The sequence below is a fragment of the Cherax quadricarinatus genome, chromosome 71, assembly GCF_038502225.1.
Source record: "Cherax quadricarinatus isolate ZL_2023a chromosome 71, ASM3850222v1, whole genome shotgun sequence".
Taxonomy (NCBI): Eukaryota; Metazoa; Arthropoda; class Malacostraca; order Decapoda; family Parastacidae; genus Cherax; species Cherax quadricarinatus.
The window spans coordinates 13171145-13193477 of NC_091362.1; the positions used below are offsets into that span (position 1 = coordinate 13171145).

Consider the following 22333-nt stretch of genomic DNA (forward strand, 5'->3'; position numbering starts at 1 on the left):
TGTGTGAGGCGATAGCGTTTCCTACCAGGCTACGGGACCCCATGAATAAGACGGAGTATATAGCCAGAAAGGAAGATGAGTACTGCATACCCAGAAGAAAAGGAAACAGTAAGTATGGTAAGAATAGTGTGGAAAAATTATAGTAAGTGAAAAAGGAAACTAAAGAGAGAAGAAGAACCAGAAAGGAACATGCAAAGAGTAAGAAGAGAAGCTGAATGACACTATGAGAACGACAGAAGTAAAAGGCAAGTCAGAAACAAAACTGCAATAATGTTGGAAGAATTACCAACAATATCTTAGGCAACAGCTTAACAAAGCTCCTGGAGAGTGAAACGTTGCTACGATAAAATATTCGAAGCTACATCAGGAGAAAGACGACATTAAAACCAAGGTAATAAGACTGGAGAAGGAAGGAGGAGAGCTCACGAAAAATGACGAGGAAGTCTGTGAAGAGCTGGACAAATAATTTAAAGAAGTGTTGTAAGTGGACACAAGGGCAACATCAGAGAGCCATAAAAAGGGCATCAACGACCACTGGACACCATACATAGGAGGGGGAAATAGTGAAAAAAAAAACTTTGAGTGACAGGAAGAGTACTAAGTCCCATGATATTTAGATGCAAATGAACTACCATAAGGAGTGAACCTCTGCACTTTGCAGTTTGCTGAGGATACAACACTGCTGAGGATACAACACTGCTGAGGATACAACACTGCTGAGGATACAACACTGCTGAGGATACAACACTGCTGAGGATACAACACTACTGAGGATACAACACTACTGAGGATACAACACTGCTGAGGATACAACACTGCTGAGAATACAACACTGCTGAGGATACAACAATGCTGAGGATACAACACTGCTGAGGATACAACACTACTGAGGATACAACACTGCAGAGGATACAACACTGCTGAGGATACAACACTGCTGAAGATACAACACTGCTGAGGATACAACACTGCTGAGGATACAACACTGCTGAGGATACAACACTGCTGAGGATACAACACTGCTGAGGATACAACACTACTGAGGATACAATACTGCTGAGGATACAACACTGCTGAGGATACAACACTGCTGAGGATACAACACTACTGAGGATACAACACTGCTGAGGATACAACACTGCTGAGGATACAACACTGCTGAAGATACAACACTGCTGAGGATACAACACTGCTGAGGATGCAACACTACTGAGGATATAACACTGCTGAGGATACAACACTGCTGAGGATACAACACTGCTGAGGATACAACACTGCTGAGGATACAACACTGCTGAGGATACAACACTACTGAGGATACAACACTGCTGAGGATACAACACTGCTGAGGATACAACACTGCTGAGGATACAACACTGCTGAGGATACAACACTACTGAGGATACAACACTGCTGAGGATACAACACTGCTGAGGACACAACACTGCTGAGGATACAACACTGCTGAAGATACAACTCTGCTGAGGATACAACACTGCTGAGGATACAACACTGCTGAGGATACAACACTGCTGAGGATACAACAGGATACAATGCTGAGGATACAACACTGCTGAGGATACAACACTGCTGAGGATACAACACTGCTGAGGATACAACACTACTGAGGATACAACACTGCTGAGGATACAACACTGCTGAGGATACAACACTGCTGAGGATACAACACTGCTGAGGATACAACACTACTGCTGCTGAGGATACAACACTGCTGAGGATACAACACTGCTGAGGATACAACACTGCTGAGGATACAACACTGCTGAGGATACAACACTGCTGAGGATACAACACTGCTGAGGATACAACACTGCTGAGGATACAACACTACTGAGGATACAACACTGCTGAGGATACAACACTGCTGAGGATACAACACTGCTGAGGATACAACACTGCTGAGGATACAACACTGCTGAGGATACAACACTGCTGAGGATACAACACTGCTGAGGATACAACACTGCTGAGGATACAACACTGCTGAGGATACAACACTGCTGAGGATACAACACTGCTGAGGATACAACACTGCTGAGGATACAACACTGCTGAGGATACAACACTGCTGAGGATACAACACTGCTGAGGATACAACACTGCTGAGGATACAACACTGCTGAGGATACAACACTGCTGAGGATACAACACTGCTGAGGATACAACACTGCTGAGGATACAACACTGCTGAGGATACAACACTGCTGAGGATACAACACTGCTGAGGATACAACACTGCTGAGGATACAACACTGCTGAGGATACAACACTGCTGAGGATACAACACTGCTGAGGATACAACACTGCTGAGGATACAACACTGCTGAGGATACAACACTGCTGAGGATACAACACTGCTGAGGATACAACACTGCTGAGGATACAACACTGCTGAGGATACAACACTGCTGAGGATACAACACTGCTGAAGATACAACACTGCTGAAGATACAACACTGCTGAGGATACAACACTGCTGAGGATACAACACTGCTGAGGATACAACACTGCTGAGGATACAACACTGCTGAGAATACAACACTGCTGAGGATACAACACTGCTGAGGATACAACACTGCTGAGGATTTAGAGAACTGTTGCATTAAAGTGTAAGAGATGTGGAACAATCTTCAGAAATTTCTCAGTAAGTGGTTGCTAGAGTTCGACCTAATTTATCTTGTATTATTTTATGCATATGAATGGCTAGACCCGTGTGGATCGTTCAACACAGAGTGTTTGGTGGGTGATGGTCTGTCTGCTATGTGCGAGGCCAGTGAGAGGAAGGTAACAGTTTGGTAAGTTAGGCTCATTTAAAACACCCACTTTCTTACAAACACACACACACACACAGGCAGGAGCTGAGACTCGACCCCCGCAATTACAATTAGGTGAGTACAACTTGATAAGTGCACACACACACACACACACACACACACACACACACACACACACACACACACACACGTATACGCACATGCATACGCACGACACATTCTTCCCTAACATTTTATGTGCACAGGGCCAGGAGCTAGCACTTGCACGACTGCATGATAGGCCTACAGCCACTCACCATTCCTTCAGCCTCTCGCTAGGCCTACAGCTACTCACTACACATTGCTAGTCACGCCAGTCACGTTAGATACAAGCAGCTGCACACACACACTCACGCTATATGTACTGTAGTTGTGGCACCTTTGTGGTGGGAATTATGGCACCTCTGTAGTGGTAGTTGTGATATCTATTTGCCTCGATGTTGTGGTACCTTTGTGGTGGTAGTTGTAGTACCTTCGTGGTGAAACTTGTTGTATCTATATGGCTGGTAGTTGTGGTATCTATATGGCTGGTAGCTGTGGTATCTATATGGCTGGTAGTTGTGGTATCTATATGGCTGGTAGTTGTGGTATCTATATGGCTGGTAGTTGTGGTATCTATATGGCTGGTAGTTGTGGTATCTATATGGCTGGTAGTTGTGGTATCTATATGGCTGGTAGTTGTGGTATCTATATGACTGGTAGTTGTGGTATCTATATTGCTGGTAGTTGTGGTATCTATATGGCTGGTAGTTGTGGTATCTATATGACTGGTAGTTGTGGTATCTATATGACTGGTAGTTGTGGTATCTCAGTCTTTCCCTTTTGCTCTCAAGAGTAACTGGCTTGGCTGTCAGCCCGACCCAGCGGGCTGTCTCCCGACCCAGCGGGCTGTCTCCCGACCCAGCGGGCTGTCTCCCGACCCAGCGGGCTGTCTCCCGACCCAGCGGGCTGTTGTACTTACCTGCTGAATCAGTGCATTGAGTTTTCATGATTTATCTCAGCTTAAAATACTTTCCCTCTGTTCACTGTGAACACTGAAGAAATGCGTTTTTTCTTAGTCCCTTTTCGCTCGGTTAAATTTCTTATTTCATAAATTTCTTATTTCATAAATTTCTTATTTCATAAATTTCTTATTTCATAAATTTCTTATTTCATAAATGCATCTCCTCGTTGTTTCCTTTCCCTCTCATTCTGACCAGCCTGGGCCAGTAGGCCTGCCGCAGTGCTCCTTCTTTCTTATGTTCATGTAGTTTGTGTATGAACTTTTGTCTTGGTGTCTGAGTGGCTTAAAAATTAGACACGTGAATAAACACTTGGATATATTAGGAAAAACGTTTCGGCCCTGGGGACTTGATCAGAAGTGATCAAGGTCCCAGGACCGAAACGTGTTATAATAAACGTGTCCTTGTGTTTGTTCACGTGACTTTTGAAACCAATTTTCAGTATAAATTACCGAGGTTAATATTACAGGTCTCTGTGCACCTTCAACAGTATGAACAAAAAATATCCAAGCGCTTTCACGTACTTACAAACACATCTTCAGAGGAACTTAGAAGAAAATCAAGAAAATTCCATTTTTACGTTCCTAAGTTCCTTGACTTCCTCCTAAGTGAGCGGTCACCCTCATCTTTAAGGGATATTCATGTCTTCTCTATGTCTCCGATCTCCCAGTCATGTAAGATTCGGATCCGAATAACCTTCGCTTTTCTGAGACCAGTCTTGTGAGATACCTGAAAACTTTCTCAGTGTTCTTTTATGTCTAAGTTGAGGAGGGTTCCGTGCTGGTGCCACATACTCGAGTACTGATGCTACAAATGCCGTGTTCGGTGATCTGAATACCGCTTTGATCAGATTTTTGTTGATGTGTACTAAAGGTTTGATGTAATGTCTAGTGGCACCTACTCGTTATTGTTCTGTGAATTTCCTTCATCTCAGGTAACTTAGTTGTTGATTCCTTCAAGTGAGACGTCCACTACTTGACGGTGGAGGTGAGGGTGATGTGTCCCCCTGAGACGCTTAGATGGGGGTGGTGGTGAGGGTGATGTGTCCCCCTGAGACGCTTAGATGGGGGTGGTGGTGAGGGTGATGTGTTCCCCTGAGACGCTTAGATGGGAGTGGTGGTGAGGGTGATGTGTTCCCCTGAGACGCTTAGATGGGGGTGGTGGTGAGGGTGATGTGTTCCCCTGAGACGCTTAGATGGGAGTGGTGGTGAGGGTGATGTGTCCCCCTGAGACGCCTAGATGGGGGTGGTGGTGAGGGTGATGTGTCTCCCTGAGACGCCTGAGACGCCTAGATGGGGGTGGTGGTGAGGGTGATGTGTCCCCCTGAGACGCCTAGATGGAGGTGGTGGTGAGGGTGATGTGTCCCCCTGAGACGCCTAGATGGGGGTGGTGGTGAGGGTGATGTGTCCCCCTGAGACGCCTAGATGGGGGTGGTGGTGAGGGTGATGTGTCTCCCTGAGACGCCTAGATGGAGGTGGTGGTGAGGGTGATGTGTCCCCCTGAGACGCCTAGATGGAGGTGGTGGTGAGGGTGATGTGTCCCCCTGAGACGCTTAGATGGAGGTGGTGGTGAGGGTGATGTGTCTCCCTGAGACGCCTAGATGGAGGTGGTGGTGAGGGTGATGTGTCCCCCTGAGACGCTTAGATGGAGGTGGTGACATTGGTGATAGCTAATACAGTATATTTCAAGTAAATAAAACTGTAATTTCTAACCAAAAATATAAATTTGACAGTCACATATGCTTCTGTAAATTTCTAGGCCTTTCTAAATATATAAATTGATCCCTGGATAGTACTGGAAAATCCTTTATACTTATATGAGAACGTCGAATCTCGAAATTTTTGCAAAATTTGTGATACAGCTGATATTGATAAGACCACATAACGGTAACGAGATTACAGTAGAATTACTAAAAATCTAATCGAGTTCTTGAAAACTTGAAAAAAAAACATTCAAATCTTTTATAAGATGTTGAGAGTTATCTCTTTAAGAAAATTTCCCGAGGTTCCTTCGCTAGTTCTAAATGTTTCGAAATATTTTTTTAAAACCTCAGATTTTAGACATCCTCGGACATTTTTGGGTCTTGAAGTTTTTGTGATCTGAAGATTTTATTTTTGTATTGCTAGGTTTTTTGGCCCAGCTATAAAACTCTATAGAGCTTTTTGAAAATTTTTGATAATCCTGGAATCGTCACAGAGACAACAGATTTTTGTGTTTGAAGGATTTTTTTTTTTTAACTCTTAGCATTTTCTTTTTTGACCCGTGAATTTTTGCCTGTTTTTTTTTTTTTGGTGTAGCATGTCACGAAAATAATGATTTCCTTCAATGATGCAGCTATGATTGTTGTGTGAACATGTCCACCAGTCTTGTAATTACAATCACGAGAGTTTCACATCTGTGTTGTAGAACGTACTAAGCAAGATGTAGAATTATATCAGAGAGAATAATGGTCTCTGAGGCGGGAGAAAATCACTTCCCCGAATGCTTCAGTAGCCTTGGCTGCCTCACCCACCAGGAATGTATCTAGTGAGCATGTAAATACAAAACCAGAGAATGTAACTCACATTTTGCTACTGAGTCTCTCTCAGTGACAAGAAAACACCAGAGCATTTACATCCTAGTGAGCAGGAAGGCAGGAGGGGAAGTAGGAGGTGCGTGGGACGGGATGCCACCCAGTAGGATGGGAGGAGGAGGGGAGGATTCGTTGATGCTGGTGAGTGGTTCTTGATCCAAGGAACTGGATCAACAGCCTATGATTATCCCTCATTACCCAGGTGCTGTGTGATACTTATGGGTTTGTGCTTACCCATAAATACATTTGTTTACAAAAAAATCGACCCTTAGGGATAGGGGATGATGACTCCTAGATATGAAGGAAGGTTCATCCTCCGAGGCACCGAACCTCTCGCTCCCCTTCCTCGGAACGACTTTTAAACACCCCTGACTCTCCCTTTCTTCACTGGGCCTCATGGTGAGGAATATTCCCTTTTGTTTTAAAGTTCATCTCTTAGATAAAAAGATAAGAAATTATCATCAGCTTTGTTCAGTTCGTCAGTGCCAAATCTCTTAGATTTTATTATACACTTCTCCCCAATTCAGTAGAACAACGAACTACTCAACAGTGATACATACAATACCACACTCAAGACATCAGACCAAACACAAACCTCTTCCAACACAATACCTGTAAGAGTCATGGCCGATATTCTTCACCCTGGAAGTCACTGTGTGTAAGATACAGATCATCAAACATCACTTCGGAAAAGAACTTTTCCATAAGACAAGATATCTCTTTCCATACATTAAAAAAGCGGGTTGTGCATCATTAAGAGGAATGACACCAGCCAGTTTAAGAAGTAACTGCGCCTACGTACCAGTGGCAACACTGCAGTTCAGTTGTACCAACACTCCACCATCAACTCGATACGAGATCGTTGTTACCCTTACATACCATAGAGCAAAGACACATTTTACAATGTGTTTCAGATATCTAAAAACAACTAACTCCAACACCTAGTCGCTGATGTAGAACCACATCTTCCTAACCTGAGGGCGAAGTACTCCAGCAATATAGCTAAATTAAGATGTGTCTTATACTCCTGATAGTCTATTCACCAAGTCATCTCTTAGCAGTCATAGAAGAAACAAATACGTTAATGCCGTAAGTGCTGGTGCTATAGTAACACAGCTGGATTTTGCCTATCACAAGAAACATACCCAGTCTGCCGAGATGTGGATCATAATAATCCTTGTTACTGTCGTTCAATATCTCGTCTAAATTGCCCAGTTCTCCCCAGTAGAGTGAGATCCGGTATTTAAGAAAGACGACCTACCAACAACAAGTTAAACTCAGCTCCGCCAGTAACATAAATGGCCAGGTATCTCTTACCCCAGAGCAACACGACACCATCATGCTCTAAGGACTCACCATAATATCACTCCTTACCTCCCTGAGTCTCCTAAATCAACACTTTCTGTCATAACACCACATTCCTGACCTCACAGATAGCCACCTCGACAACACTACCACCACAGCCAAAGGTAAAAGCAAAGCTACACCAAGGAATATCATTATCATCCTACACTGAATTCTGATATCCTTTACATATAAGAGTGTCGTAGACATGCTTCCCATCACGCCTCTTCTACTCTCCCCAACCCCAAAGAGACACATCTACCCTTATAAACCTCTACATTAGCCGACACATCAGACATCTCGTAGTAATCTCCTCCCTTAACAAGCACCAATGTTGCTATTCCTTCTGTCTCTACCTCTTCACCTTTCATCCCTCAGAGCACATCATCCTTAGCTTCTCTAACCCATCAGATAACTGAGGCTGCATCAGCACGTCTAGAAGACACAGGTCTGAGAATGACCCTGTCTCTGGGCCTATTATTTTTATTTCACACATCTAACCCAAAACTCCACCAAACCTCACAGCAGCGCTGTATGACCCGTGAGGGTTTATCATTCTTTTTCTTTAAATATAATAACACAGAAAATCGACATAAATTACAGAGTTCATACGTTATTTTTCTTATTAAAATACAAGGATCAAGAAGGCTATAGTCGTTGGATTTTTCTTAAGAGATATTTATTTTTCTTAAGGATATTTATCCACCAGTTTTTTGAAAGACGATCTTAAAATTCTTATAATTTGTTTCATTCATTTCAAAAAAAAGCTTTAGATATTCTTTACCGTCTTTAGAAAAAAAGCAGGAAAATCTGAAGAAAACGTAGCATCCCGACTTAAAGCGAAACATCCCGACTTAAAACGAAAATCTCAACTTAAAACGAAACATCCCGACTTAAAGCGAAACATCCCGACAACATTTTCTGATTTATATCTTCCTTTTTTTTCCAATCCCAAAATCGTTTTGAAAACTAATTCGTCCATAACAAGAGTTAAAATATTAATGTCACGCGTTAAAAAAATTCTTTGCAGGTATTAAAATTCACGATTAGTAGACGAGACAACCACACACGTAAACAAAAGAATAACAAAAATATATATGATTTATGAAGGAAATGGATATATCCAGGTGTCTAGGAACAACAGCCAAGTAAATGATTTTCACAGGTTGTCGACCTAATAACCTCACTGGTGGTGGGAATGTATGATAACATCGGCTGATGAAACACAGATTTTTAATCAGGAACGAGAGAGAGAGAGAGAGAGAGAGAGAGAGAGAGAGAGAGAGAGAGAGAAGAGAGAAAGAGAGAATTTGTATGTGTGTGTGTGTGTTAGTTACCATTTTGTCCTAGGAGAGAATTTGTATGTGTGTGTGTGTGTGTGTGTGTGTGTGTGTGTGTGTATGTGTTTTTTTTCTTGTGTGTGTGTGTGTGTGTGTGTGTGTTTTCCTGTAAACCTGAATCGAGAAAGCTGATATCCCATAGCTGGATTGCTAGCGCGCTCAGCTCACACACTGAGGTCCGTGGTTCGATCTCCGGTACGGGTGGAAGCATTAGGACGAGTTTCCTAAAGACACCTGCTATCCATGTTCATCTAGCAGTAAAATGGGTACCTGGGTGTTAGTTGACTGATATAGGTCGCATCCTGGGGACAAAATTAACCTAATTTGCCCGAAATGCTCTGCATAACAAGCGGCTTTCTATACAGTAGTAGTATGTCGCTGATGTTAGCTATGGTCTGTATAAGTTGTATCATGTACGTGTAGAAATAAACATTATCGTTATTATTATTGTTATTTTCAAACATTGTGAGTAAATGATATTCTCTCCCAGGTTTGATGTTATATTTACGTACAGTGTTTGTACACGTACAGTACTTGTACACATAGTGTTTGTACACACTTGCTGCTATATAACGGTGCTCTGCGCATTCACCGTCTCTGGTCTGTTGAAAATCAACGCAACTGCACACTTTAAAGCCCGTGTACACCTTACACCTCTCTCAAAGTCCATGTGTACCTCTCTCAATGCCCATGTACACCTGTTTCAAAGCCCATGTATACCTGTCTCAAAGCCCATGTACACCTTTGTCAAAATCCATGTACAACTCTCTCAAAGCCCATGTACACCTCTCCAAAGCCCATGTACACCTCACTCAAAGCTCATATACACCTCTCTCAAAGCCCATGTACACCTCTGTCAAAGCCCATGTACACCTCTCTCAAAGCCCATGTACACCTCTCTCAAAGCCCATGTACACCTCTGTCAAAGCCCATGTACACCTCTGTCAAAGCCCATGTACACCTCTCTCAAAGCCCATGTACACCTCTGTCAAAGCCCATGTACACTTCTGTCAAAGCCCATGTACACCTCTGTCAAAGCCCATGCACACCTCTCTCAAAGCCCATGTACACCTCTCTCAATGCCCATGTACACCTCTCTCAATGCCCATGTACACCTCTCTCAGTGCCCATGTACACCTCTCTCAATGCCCATGTACACCTCTCTCAGTGCCCATGTACACCTCTCTCAATGCCCATGTACACCTCTCTCAAAGTCCATGTATATCTCTCTTTCTCTCTTTTTTTTTTTTTTACACAGGGTTTGACAAGGTTAAGGATCCCTAGCTTTATTGACAAGCTATTTACAGGTTAAAGATTCCTAACTTTATTGACAAGCTATTTACAGGTTAAGGATCCCTAGCTTTATTGACAAACTATTTACAGGTTAAGGATCCCTAGCTTTATTGACAAGCTATTTACAGGTTAAAGATTCCTAACTTTATTGACAAGATATTTACAGGTTAAGGATCCCTAGCTTTATTGACAAAATATTTACAGGTTAAGGATCCCTAGCTTTATTGACAAGCTATTTACAGGTTAAGGATTCCTAACTTTATTGACAAGCTAAGAGCTGTTACCTACATCAGCTCATTTGAAAGCATTTTTATTGTTATGAGACACACAAGTAGGGAACAGGGAACATTGTGTTGTTCCCTGACTCGTGGCAGGGAACACTGTGTTGTTCCCTGACTCGTGGCAGGGAACGCTGTGTTGTTCCCTGACTCGTGGCAGGGAACGCTGTGTTGTTCCCTGACCAACACAACACCACCTCCACCTACCCATTCCTCCCGTCCAATAACACACCACTACACTGGCTTCCTCACAACTAGAAAGTAGAGTAGGTTACATTCATTTTGTTTTCAAGACGCCGGCCGCTTCCTACCGAGACAGGGTGACCCAAAAAATTTAAAACAGAAGATTTTATTCTTTTTACAGTTAGTAATATATACAGGAGAAGGGGGTTACTAGCCCCTTGCTCCCGGCATTTCAGCCGCCTCTTACGACACGCATGGCTTACGGGGGAAGAATTCTTTTCCACTTGCCCATGGAGATATAGAATTTATACTGTCTTAAAAAAATAATTCCAAACCAGTGCATAGGTATTTGATGTAGAATTAAACAAAGAATTCCTCTGCGTTCCTAAATACATTTTTTTTTTACATATTTTTTGGGATGCATTAAATACTTTTTAAACTAGATATGTGAAAAATATGTAGATTTATTCCCAATATAATGGCTTCGACATTTTATCCTCTTCATAAAACGCGACCAAAAATTTTTTTATTGTATAATACAAGTCATAACATTGCTCGTGCATGATTTATTCTCAAAAGGTCATGACACAACTAATTCTACAATCATTTCTTCAGAATTTGTTGTCCAATTTTTCCTATTTCATATGCTTTCTGGTTTATAATTTAAAATATTGAAATATTCGTATGAGGTCCTGGAACCAACAGTTAACACCCAACTGTTATACTGTGTGAGGATAACATTGTTCAGCAGTTAACACCCAACTGTTATACTGTGTGAGGATAACATTGTTCAGCAGTTAACACCCAACTGTTATACTGTGTGAGGATAACATTGTTCAGCAGTAAACATCCAACTGTTATACTGTGTGAGGATAACATTGTTCAGCAGTAAACATCCAACTGTTATACTGTGTGAGGATAACATTGTTCAGCAGTAAACATCCAACTGTTATACTGTGTGAGGATAACATTGTTCAACAGTTAACACCCAACAGTTATACTGTGTGAGGATAACATTGTTCAGCAGTTAACACCCAACTGTTATACTGTGTGAGGATAACATTGTTCAGCAGTTTAATCCATCCCTCAGGTTGAAATTCTGGCTTATATCATTCTGGGAATTCCTGGCTTAGGTCATCCCCAGAATTGTGGCTGCGCTGCCACCTGTTATGTTCCCTAGTGGAATAAGACCAAGAGTCGGTATTGGGATACATCCTAGGTACTGGGATACATCCTAGGTACTAGGATGCATCCTAGGTACTGGGATACATCCTAGGTACTAGGATGCATCCTAGGTACTGGGATACATCCTAGGTACTGGCATGCATCCTAGGTACTGGGATGCATCCTAGGTACTGGGATGCAACCTAGGTACTGGGATGCATCCTAGGTACTGGGATGCAACCTAGCTACTGGGATGCATCCTAGGTACTGGGATGCATCCTTGATACTGGGATGCAACCTAGATACTGGGATGCAACCTAGGTACTGGGATGCATCCTACATGCTGGGATGCATCCTAGGTACTGGGATGAAACCTAGGTACTGGGATGCATCCTAGGTACTGGGATGCAACCTAGCTACTGGGATGCATCCTAGGTACTGGGATGCATCCTTGATACTGGGATGCAACCTAGATACTGGGATGCAACCTAGGTACTGGGATGCATCCTACATGCTGGGATGCATCCTAGGTGCTGGGATGTATCCTAGGTACTGGGATGCATCCTACGTGCTGGGATGCATCCTAGGTACTGGGATGCATCCTAGGTACTGGGATGCAACCTAGGTACTGGGATGCAACCTAGGTACTGGGATGCATCCTAGGTACTGGGATGCATCCTAGGTACTGGGATACAACCTAGGTACTGGGATGCAACCTAGGTTCTGGGATGCAACCTAGGTTCTGGGATGCAACCTAGGTTCTGGGATGCAACCTAGGTGCTGGGATGCAACCTAGGTACTGGGATGAACCTAGGTACTGGGATGCATCCTAGGTACTGGGATGCATTCTAGATACTGGGGTGCAACCTAGATACTGGGATGCAACCTAGGTACTGGGATGCAACCTAGGTACTGGGATGCATCCTACATGCTGGGATGCATCCTAGGTACTGGGATGCAACCTAGGTGCTGGGATGTATCCTAGGTGCTGGGATGCATCCTAGGTACTGGGTTGCATCCTAGGTACTGGGATGCACCCTAGGTACTGGGGTGCATCCTAGGTACTGGGATGCATCCTAGGTACTGGGATACAACCTAGGTACTGGGATGCAACCTAGGTTCTGGGATGCAACCTAGGTTCTGGGATGCAACCTAGGTTCTGGGATACAACCTAGGTACTGGGATGCATCCTAGGTACTGGAATGCATCCTAGATACTGGGATGCAACCTAGATACTGGGATGCAACCTAGGTACTGGGATGCAACCTAGGTACTGGGATGCATCCTACATGTTGGGATGCATCCTAGGTACTGGGATGCAACTTAGGTGCTGGGATGTATCCTAGGTGCTGGGATGCATCCTACGTGCTGGGATGCATCCTAGGTACTGGGATGCATCCTAGGTACTGGGATGCAACCTAGGTACTGGGATGTATCCTAGGTACTGGGTTGCATTCTAGGTACTGGGATGTATCCTAGGTACTGGGTTGCATTCTAGGTACTGGGATGCACCCTAGGTACTGGGATGCATCCTAGGTACTGTGATGCATCCTAGGTACTGGGATACAACCTAGGTACTGGGATGCAACCTAGGTTCTGGGATGCAACCTAGGTTCTGGGATGCAACCTAGGTTCTGGGATGCAACCTAGGTGCTGGGATGCAACCTAGGTTCTGGGATGCAACCTTGGTACTGGGATGCATCCTAGGTACTGGGATACAACCTAGGTACTGGGATACAACCTAGGTACTGGGATGCAACCTAGGTTTTGGGATGCAACCTAGGTTCTGGGATGCAACCTAGGTGCTGGGATGCAACCTAGGTACTGGGATACAACCTAAGTACTGGGATACAACCTAGGTACTGGGATACAACCTAGGTACTAGGATACAACCTAGGTGCTGGGATACAACCTAGGTACTGGGATACAACCTAGGTACTGGGATGCAACCTAGGTTTTGGGATGCAACCTAGGTTCTGGGATGCAACCTAGGTGCTGGGATGCAACCTAGGTACTGGGATACAACCTAAGTACTGGGATGCAACCTAGGTACTGGGATACAACCTAAGTACTGGGATACAACCTAGGTACTGGGATACAACCTAGGTACTAGGATACAACCTAGGTGCTGGGATACAACCTAGGTACTGGGATACAACCTAGGTACTGGGATACAACCTAGGTACTGGGATGCAACCTAGGTTTTGGGATGCAACCTAGGTTCTGGGATGCAACCTAGGTGCTGGGATGCAACCTAGGTACTGGGATACAACCTAAGTACTGGGATACAACCTAGGTACTGGGATACAACCTAGGTACTGGGATACAACCTAGGTACTGGGATACAACCTAGGTGCTGGGATACAACCTAGGTACTGGGATACAACCTAGGTACTGGGATACAACCTAGGTACTGGGATACAACCTAGGTACTGGGATACAACCTAGGTACTGGGATACAACCTAGGTACTGGGATACAACCTAGGTACTGGGATACAACCTAGGTACTGGGATACAACCTAGGTACTGGGATACAACCTTGGTACTGGGATACAACCTAGGTGCTGGGATACAACCTAGGTACTGGGATACAACCTAGGTACTGGGATACAACCTATGTACTGGGATACAACCTAGGTACTGGGATACAACCTAGGTACTGGGATACAACCTAGGTACTGGGATACAACCTAGGTACTGGGATACAACCTAGGTACTGGGATGCAACCTTGGTACTGGGATACAACCTAGGTACTGGGATACAACCTAGGTACTGGGATACAACCTAGGTACTGGGATGCAACCTTGGTACTGGGATACAACCTTGGTACTGGGATACAACCTAGGTACTGGGATACATCCTTGGTACTGGGATACATCCTAGGTAGTTGAAGGAGCACCTACCCGGTAGTACGGCATTATTTTCACAATTAGTGTGTCCCAGAGCTCAGTGTAAAGACCTGAGATTTATTTGTAATTTGAACTTCTCGGTACTACTGAGTGAAGCCTGAGTGAGTGAGTGACTGAGTGAGTGACTGAGTGAGTGAGTGAGTGAGTGAGTGATTACGTCCCAAGGTTTCAATATTTGAGCCTCGAGTCAGTTCTAAGATAGTATAACTTTATACATGATTCTCTGGATCAGTGCTAAATCCCAAGAACGTATAATATAACCCATGGCTCAGTTCTGTAGCCCATTTCTATAACCCACAGCTCTGTGAGACGATGCAGTATTAGCTACCACAAAATAAAAGGTTACTGAAGACACGGGGTGAACTGCGCTCTATCTGGCATTTATGACTAATATTTTGTACCTTGTATACGTAACATATTGTACTTGTACGTATAAGATTTGTACGTAATTCTTTCCAACTAAGAGTGCAAATTTTCCGTGGACAACTACCTCTCCTAATGACCTCTAACTACCATGGCATGAAGGATATTCCGTTACTATGGGATTGGGGGGGGGGTGATTATGGAAGGGTTTCAGTCCCATTGTTATCACATAATAGATCGCCATCACAAGGGATAACTTCCCTGTTTGAAATTTACAGCCCAAGGGAGCTTTTAAAGTGTTCCTTTGCTTTGACCTTCGAATTTATGCTGTGAGGACATAATATCCTCCTCTTCTTCCTCTCTCGCAGGGCATCGGGTCGTTGTTCTCAGCGCTGAAAGTAGTACGACTTCTGAGACTAGGTCGAGTGGTGAGGAAGCTAGACCGCTATTTGGAGTATGGTGCTGCCATGCTCATCCTCCTCCTGTGTTTCTACATGCTGGTGGCCCACTGGCTCGCCTGTATCTGGTACAGCATAGGTAGGTGCCTCTCGCCGCCTTCACAGCGCCCACTACAATACCGGTACGTTTAATCTTCAGTTCGAGTCCAGTGCTCTCTTAAAGTCAATAATTCTTCACTTTCTTTCGCTCGAAACTCAAGCAGGTCGCCAGCAATGTGGCCAGACATTGCCGAGTATTATTTAAAACATTCATTAAAACGAGTGACCACAGACGAACCTTCTGACGACGTTCTGGATAATCCTGGAGCATTGTCAAGTCACAACTGGGGACGAGAAAAGTAAAAAAGCCAAAAGAAGGCCAACCGCATGGTCTTTTGGTCTTCTCTACTTTTCTGGCCCCGGTTGTGATTTGACAATGACCCAAGAGGGATCATTGTCAGGGTACAAGCCATAAGATTCCTCTGTTAAATACGACTTTTTGGTTACTTGCGTTAGCCACGGTATTGTTACTTTATATTCTTCAGGGATACATGAATGATTAGATCGTCTCACCTTTTCAGTCGTCTTTGTACGTGTAGGAAAGATATTTCAGAAGAGTGAAGACACGACCAGGCACTCACCTGGGTTCTCCTTGGGCAGGTAAGAGCGACGCTGACAACGGGATCCAGTACTCATGGTTGTGGAAGCTGGCTAACGTCACTCAGACTCCTTACGCCTATATCGTGTCCAACGGCTCCAACACGCTGGAGCTCATCAACGGACCCAGCAAGAAGACCATGTACGTGACCTCTCTCTACTTCACCATGACCTGCATGACGTCCGTGGGGTTCGGCAACGTGGCGGCGGAGACGGATAACGAGAAGATCTTCACGATATGCATGATGATTATCGCAGGTACGTTGATGAGCTCCAGCGTATTGGGACCGTTGGAGACGCCTTCTTTACCTAACCTGGATTTGCCTATTGACGGATTGTGATGCAATATACGTTAACAATAATGACCATGGTGACTGCCATCTCGCAGGCGTTCCGGAGTAACTCACAACCCTTTGTGATCTCTCTTGTTCCTCTGATCTCATTTTGTGTTTCTACTCTCGTGTGCCTTTGAAAATCCATCATTCTGGTGTGTTTGAGCCTCAGAATTTCTTCTCTTGTCTTGTACTTCTGCCCTTCCTCGAGGAAGCTTCTGTTTTTTTTTCTCACGTTAACCTCTAAACTTCTCCAGATTAACTCTTCTCTTTGAACCTGCACACCCTCCCTCTGTCCTCGAGTTTGTGTTCACTATCTCCTCCCTTCCATCACTCAACAACCCTCACAGACTTTGTACTCTCCTCCCCTGCATCCCTTAGCATCCTTTATAAACTTTGTACTCTCCTCCCCTCCAACCCTTATCAACCCTCATAGACTTCGTACTCTCCTCCCCTCCATCCCTTATCAGCCCTCATAGACTTTTTACTCTCCTCCCCTACACTCCTTAGCAACTCTCACGGACTTTGTATTCTTCAGGCAAGCCACTCACTGTATCCCCTGAAACAGCGCCCCCCTGTACCCCTGAACCTGTGCTCTCTCTCCCTCCCTTCCAACAGCGCTGCTCTACGCTACTATCTTCGGCCACGTCACTACTATCATCCAGCAGATGACCTCAGCCACAGCCAAGTACCATGAAATGCTGAACAACGTACGCGAGTTCATGAAGCTCCATGAGGTACCTAAGGCCCTGTCGGAGAGGGTCATGGACTATGTCGTCTCAACGTGGGCCATGACCAAGGGCATCGATACCAACAAGGTAGAAACCGAGGTACTTATGACCCAACGCGACGGCCGGAAGTTATACAAGTGAAAAGCATGGTGTACTCTGAGTGGGATTTACCTATCTGTTTCTTTTTCTTGGTTTATTTTTCTCTGTCCATTGATTCGCTCTGTCACGCCCCTGAGGACCCACCCACGTGTGTGCTCATGTACACGCCTGTGTGTGTGTGTGTGTGTGTGTGTGTGTGTGTGCGAGCGTCAGACAGCTTGTACACAGCCGCTATAACTATACGCCCACATTCATACTCACAGCACGCACACACACATTTACACAGCAACATACACACATGTACACATTCAGACATAAACGTACATACACAGACACATGCAAACACCAACATACACATTCAAACACCAACATATGCACATACATACATGATACACACACATGACACTCACTACACACACACACACACACACACACATACACACACACACACACACACACACACACACACACACACACACACACACACACACACACACATACACACACACACAGCCCCTAACCACTCTCCACAATAACTACCAAAGTGTACCCAGAGAGAAATTACTCCTTGCTTAACTAACAGCGCACCTGCCTTGCTTCATCAATTTCCAAAGCTGATCGTAAACAAAACAGCGAATGTTACAGAGGTAAGTTAGTCAGCATGAAGGATCCACTATGTACCGTAGTTAGTTGTAAATCCACTCACACACTAAATCCCATTATTTAACTCCATTAAAAATTAAAAGGAAATAATTAAATGGATTTAACGCTTTTTTGGTAGTGTATTAGAAGTGCTGATTGTTATTCATTGGTGTTGAAAACTGGAGATTACAGCCAAACAACTCCAAAATTCATTGATTCCAAATTATTCAAGATTTAGTAGGCTCACTTTCAGATTATTTCTTTTTTCACCTTGGGCCATGACACTACGCTCTAGAATGTGGCACTGATTTGTGACTTTTGGCACTGGTGTGACCCTCAACACTGACCTGTAACCCTGGACACTAAATGATGACTTTTCACACTGATTTATGACTCTTGGCACTGATGTGACCCTTGACACTGATTTGCGACCCTTGACACTCATTTGCGACCCTGAGCAATGACTGATGACTTTTCACACTGATTTATGACTCTTAGCACTGATGTGACTCTTGGCACTGATGTGGCCCATGGCACTGATGTGACCCTTGGCGATGATTTGGTGCTTGGCACCGACATCGACTTGTCAACATTGATTTTTAATCTGGCACTGATTTGTAACTTCGCACCGTGTTGTGACTCTAGGCACTGACCTGCAACATTTGGCACTGACCTGCCGGTAGCGACACTTGATGTATTAATGTTAACACTGTCTTGGTATGGTAATGACGGTAGGAGAGTGAGCAACAACAACGTGGAACTGACTTATTTAGTCGTGATACAAACCATGGCAGATGACAACCCAGGTTCACTCTTTGGTAGTGACCAATATGTGGTGGAACTAGTGTGTTCTCCCTCTCACTCTAACACACACACACACACACATACACACACACACACACACACACACACATACACACACACACACACACACACACACACACACACACACACACACACACACACACACACACACACATACACACACACACACACACACACATACACACACGCAACTGTTACAGAGCACCTCTACAGCGTGTGTGGGTACCAATCTATGGGCTGACTTTAGTGCCCTTCCTCTTCAAAAGCTCAGAAATATACATGCACAATATTGAGACATTCATGCATTATTTTGCTTGCTCTGGTTTTTTCTCCGGAAATGGGCTTGACTTTATTATTATTATATATATACATTTTTGCATGCTTTTCACTAGTATAAGACGCGGGTTCCCTCCCAAAGTGAGACTCGCAGAGTGCATCCCGCCCCTGGCTGGCTGGCTGGTTCCTACTGCTGCTGGTCCTTCGAACCGGATACCACGGACTCGCATGCTGGGGTACTCTGCTCTCTTCGTCTCATCCTCAGGGTTCTCCACTATGACATATCTCTTCTTCCCCCATATTTTCACATTCACTTCTCTACCATCTCCGTACTCTCACACTGTCATTTCTCTTATGTTGTCACTTAAGCTCTTTTTTCCTAGGTTCCTGGGCCATCTCCATCGGCCACCAGTCTAGGGAGGGAACCCCGAACCCGGCCACTGCGTGCAGGTGTTGCTAGGTGTTAGACACCTGTATACATCCCTGCCTCCCTCCCTCCCTCCCATTGTTTCTCAGTCTCCATGTCATTATCTCCCTCCCTCCAGCTCTTTGTTTCTCTTTCCTATCCTCATTTGTTCTTCTTCCTCTTCATCCCTGCCTCCATCATTCTGTTCCCCCAACTCTCTCTCTCTCTCTCTCTCTCTCTCTCTCTCTCTCTCTCTCTCTCTCTAACTCTCTTTTTATATATCTTCCTCCTAACCCCTATCCTTCCCCTTGTCTTTTTTAGTCTCTCCCCTTCTCCCCATACTCCAGTTTTCCCTTCCCCACGACTCATCTAGCTCATATCTCTCCCCCTCCCTCCCTCCCTCCCTTATAAGTATATCTCTCTCATTACTCTTTCCCTCCTTCCCTCCGTCTTTCCCTTCCCATCTCTGCCTATCCTATCTCTCAAAATCTCCCCACTTGTCTTTCCTTCCTGATGTCTCTCTCCACACTCTCATCTCTCCTTCTCCACGTCTTTCCCTGAATATCTCCCTCCCCATTCATTAAGATGACTACTTTAACTAATCATATGCTAATTAACCTCATTACCCATCCCTTTAATTATCCCCAAACCCGCCAGCTTAACAAGCTCGTAAGTAGAGTTTCTTTTAATAATAAACTCATCTGACGTATTTCATCTAGTTTTGCTGTTGCTAGGCCATGAGAGGGGCAGTAAGACGGGTGAGGGTGAGAGGGAGGGTGAGGGATGAGGGGTGAGGGTGAGGGGTGTGGGTGAGGGATGAGGGTGAGGATGAGGGTGAGGGTGAAGGGTGAGGGGTGAGGGTGAAGGTAGGATACAGCAGTGAAAAAAAGTAAAGTTTTGAGTTAAAAGGAAGAGTGTTACGATATGCTCAGTGGTGTGACCACTCTGGGTGGGTTTTAAAATAATGGTTTTCGTCACACAGGGACGAGTAACTATTACATCGAAAGCACAATTTTTATTGCTAACTCGAAAATAATAACTTATGCCCTTTTCAATTATTGCTTAATTTGTCTTATTTAATTTTATAAATACTGACTTTTATTCTTTGTTTTTTTAAAGAATGAGTTGGCAAATACTTAGTTTATAGTTTAACTTTAATTATTATAAGTTTAGTGTTCTAGTATACGTCAGCTGTCCTTAGCTATGATGTATTTTAAGATACAACAGACTGTGTTGAGTATTGTAGGATATATTGGACTCTCTTGTGTATTCTAAGATACACCAAACTGTTGTATATATTTGAGTTTATACCTGAGTGTGGAAAAACACTTATGTTTAATGAAACATTTAGTAGTCAGAAGTACCGAATAAAGTGGACATAGATGATATGTGTATGATAGCAGCTGTGAGGATGCTGGCTGACTTTGCTGTGAGGATGCTCGCTGATTTTGCTGTGAGAATGCTCGCTGACTTTGCTGTGAGAATGCTGGCTGACTTTGCTGTGAGGATGCTGGCTGACTTTGCTGTGAGGATGCTGGCTGACTTTGCTGTGAGGCTGCTGGCTGACTCTGCTGAGACTACGCTGGATAACTTTGTTGTGAGGATGCTGGCTGACTCTGCTGAGACGATTCCGGATAACTATGCTGTGAGGATGCTGGCTTACTTTGCTGTGAGGATGCTGGCTGACTTTGCTGTTAGGATGCTGGCTGACTCTGCTGAGACGATGCTGGATAACTTTGCTGTGAGGATGCTAGCTGACTCTGCTGAGACGATGCTGGATGACTGTGCTGTGAGGATGCTGGCTGACTTTGCTGAGACGATCTTCTGATCTTCACCATTCTTCTTTGAATAGGACTGATGAAGTCACTGTGTGGCGAAACGTTTCCTCAAAGTCTGAGGGACTTATTTCCTTATATTTTATATAGTTCTACTATCTTCCAGTTATGTCCTTGAATTTGTATTGATAAAGCCACTGGTGGGCGAAACGTCTACAGTAAAAATACCCAGATGTTACACATATTTAATTCTTCAAAGAAAAGATTGTTAAACAACTCCTCCAGAAAAACAAGCTAGTGTGTTAAGGCTCTTCATGCGTGAGTGACAGCAGCTCCTAGAGAGAGAGGTTGTGTGAGACTTACACGACCTTCAACAAAGATATGGCAACGATAACTGACCGTATCGCTTTCTAGGTTAGCGGGAACAGACAGACATAAAATGGGATATGGGATGATGAAAACTATGGAGTGTGTTTATGCAATAAAACATTTAAAATCATGTGAAGTGGCCAAGTTGAAAACGGGAAATCGTCTGTGCGCAGGGATAGCTAAATATTTTATTCAAAATATTTTCTTCCATGTAATGCATTGTATATCGACAGGATATATACAATAAGATGAGTATATCTCTGTGTATATACACTGCTGGTGAGGTGTATGTGATACAGCAGCCTTAATGACCCCTCGTGCAGTCCACATGCTTTAAAAATAAACCAATTGATGATGATCTAATTAGGTTTGATAAGTTTTAAGAGTAGGGTACACACTGTCAAGCAATGTTCATTATAACTCGCTGTTCGGAGTTTCACTTGGCATTCAACTCTGTGTAGAGTATAGGTGGCGCCTGGTTATTACGTTTCTGTGTTGTAT

At 44.1% G+C, this 22333-nt stretch overlaps 1 protein-coding gene across 7 annotated transcripts in view; it reads left to right on the top strand.

The window, feature by feature from the left end:
• LOC128700302 (potassium voltage-gated channel protein eag) overlaps positions 1 to 22333 on the top strand; it is a 480722-nt gene that overhangs the window by 431733 nt on the left and 26656 nt on the right. For 4 of the 7 annotated variants that reach the window (XM_070100036.1, XM_070100042.1, XM_070100039.1 and 1 more), the window contains 3 exons: positions 15652 to 15820; positions 16381 to 16635; positions 17328 to 17539. In XM_070100036.1, the coding sequence (XP_069956137.1) occupies positions 15652 to 15820; positions 16381 to 16635; positions 17328 to 17539 (636 nt within the window). The remainder of the gene's footprint in view (positions 1 to 15651; positions 15821 to 16380; positions 16636 to 17327; positions 17540 to 22333) is intronic. The other 3 variants (XM_070100037.1, XM_070100040.1, XM_070100041.1) reach the window with 1 other exon arrangement.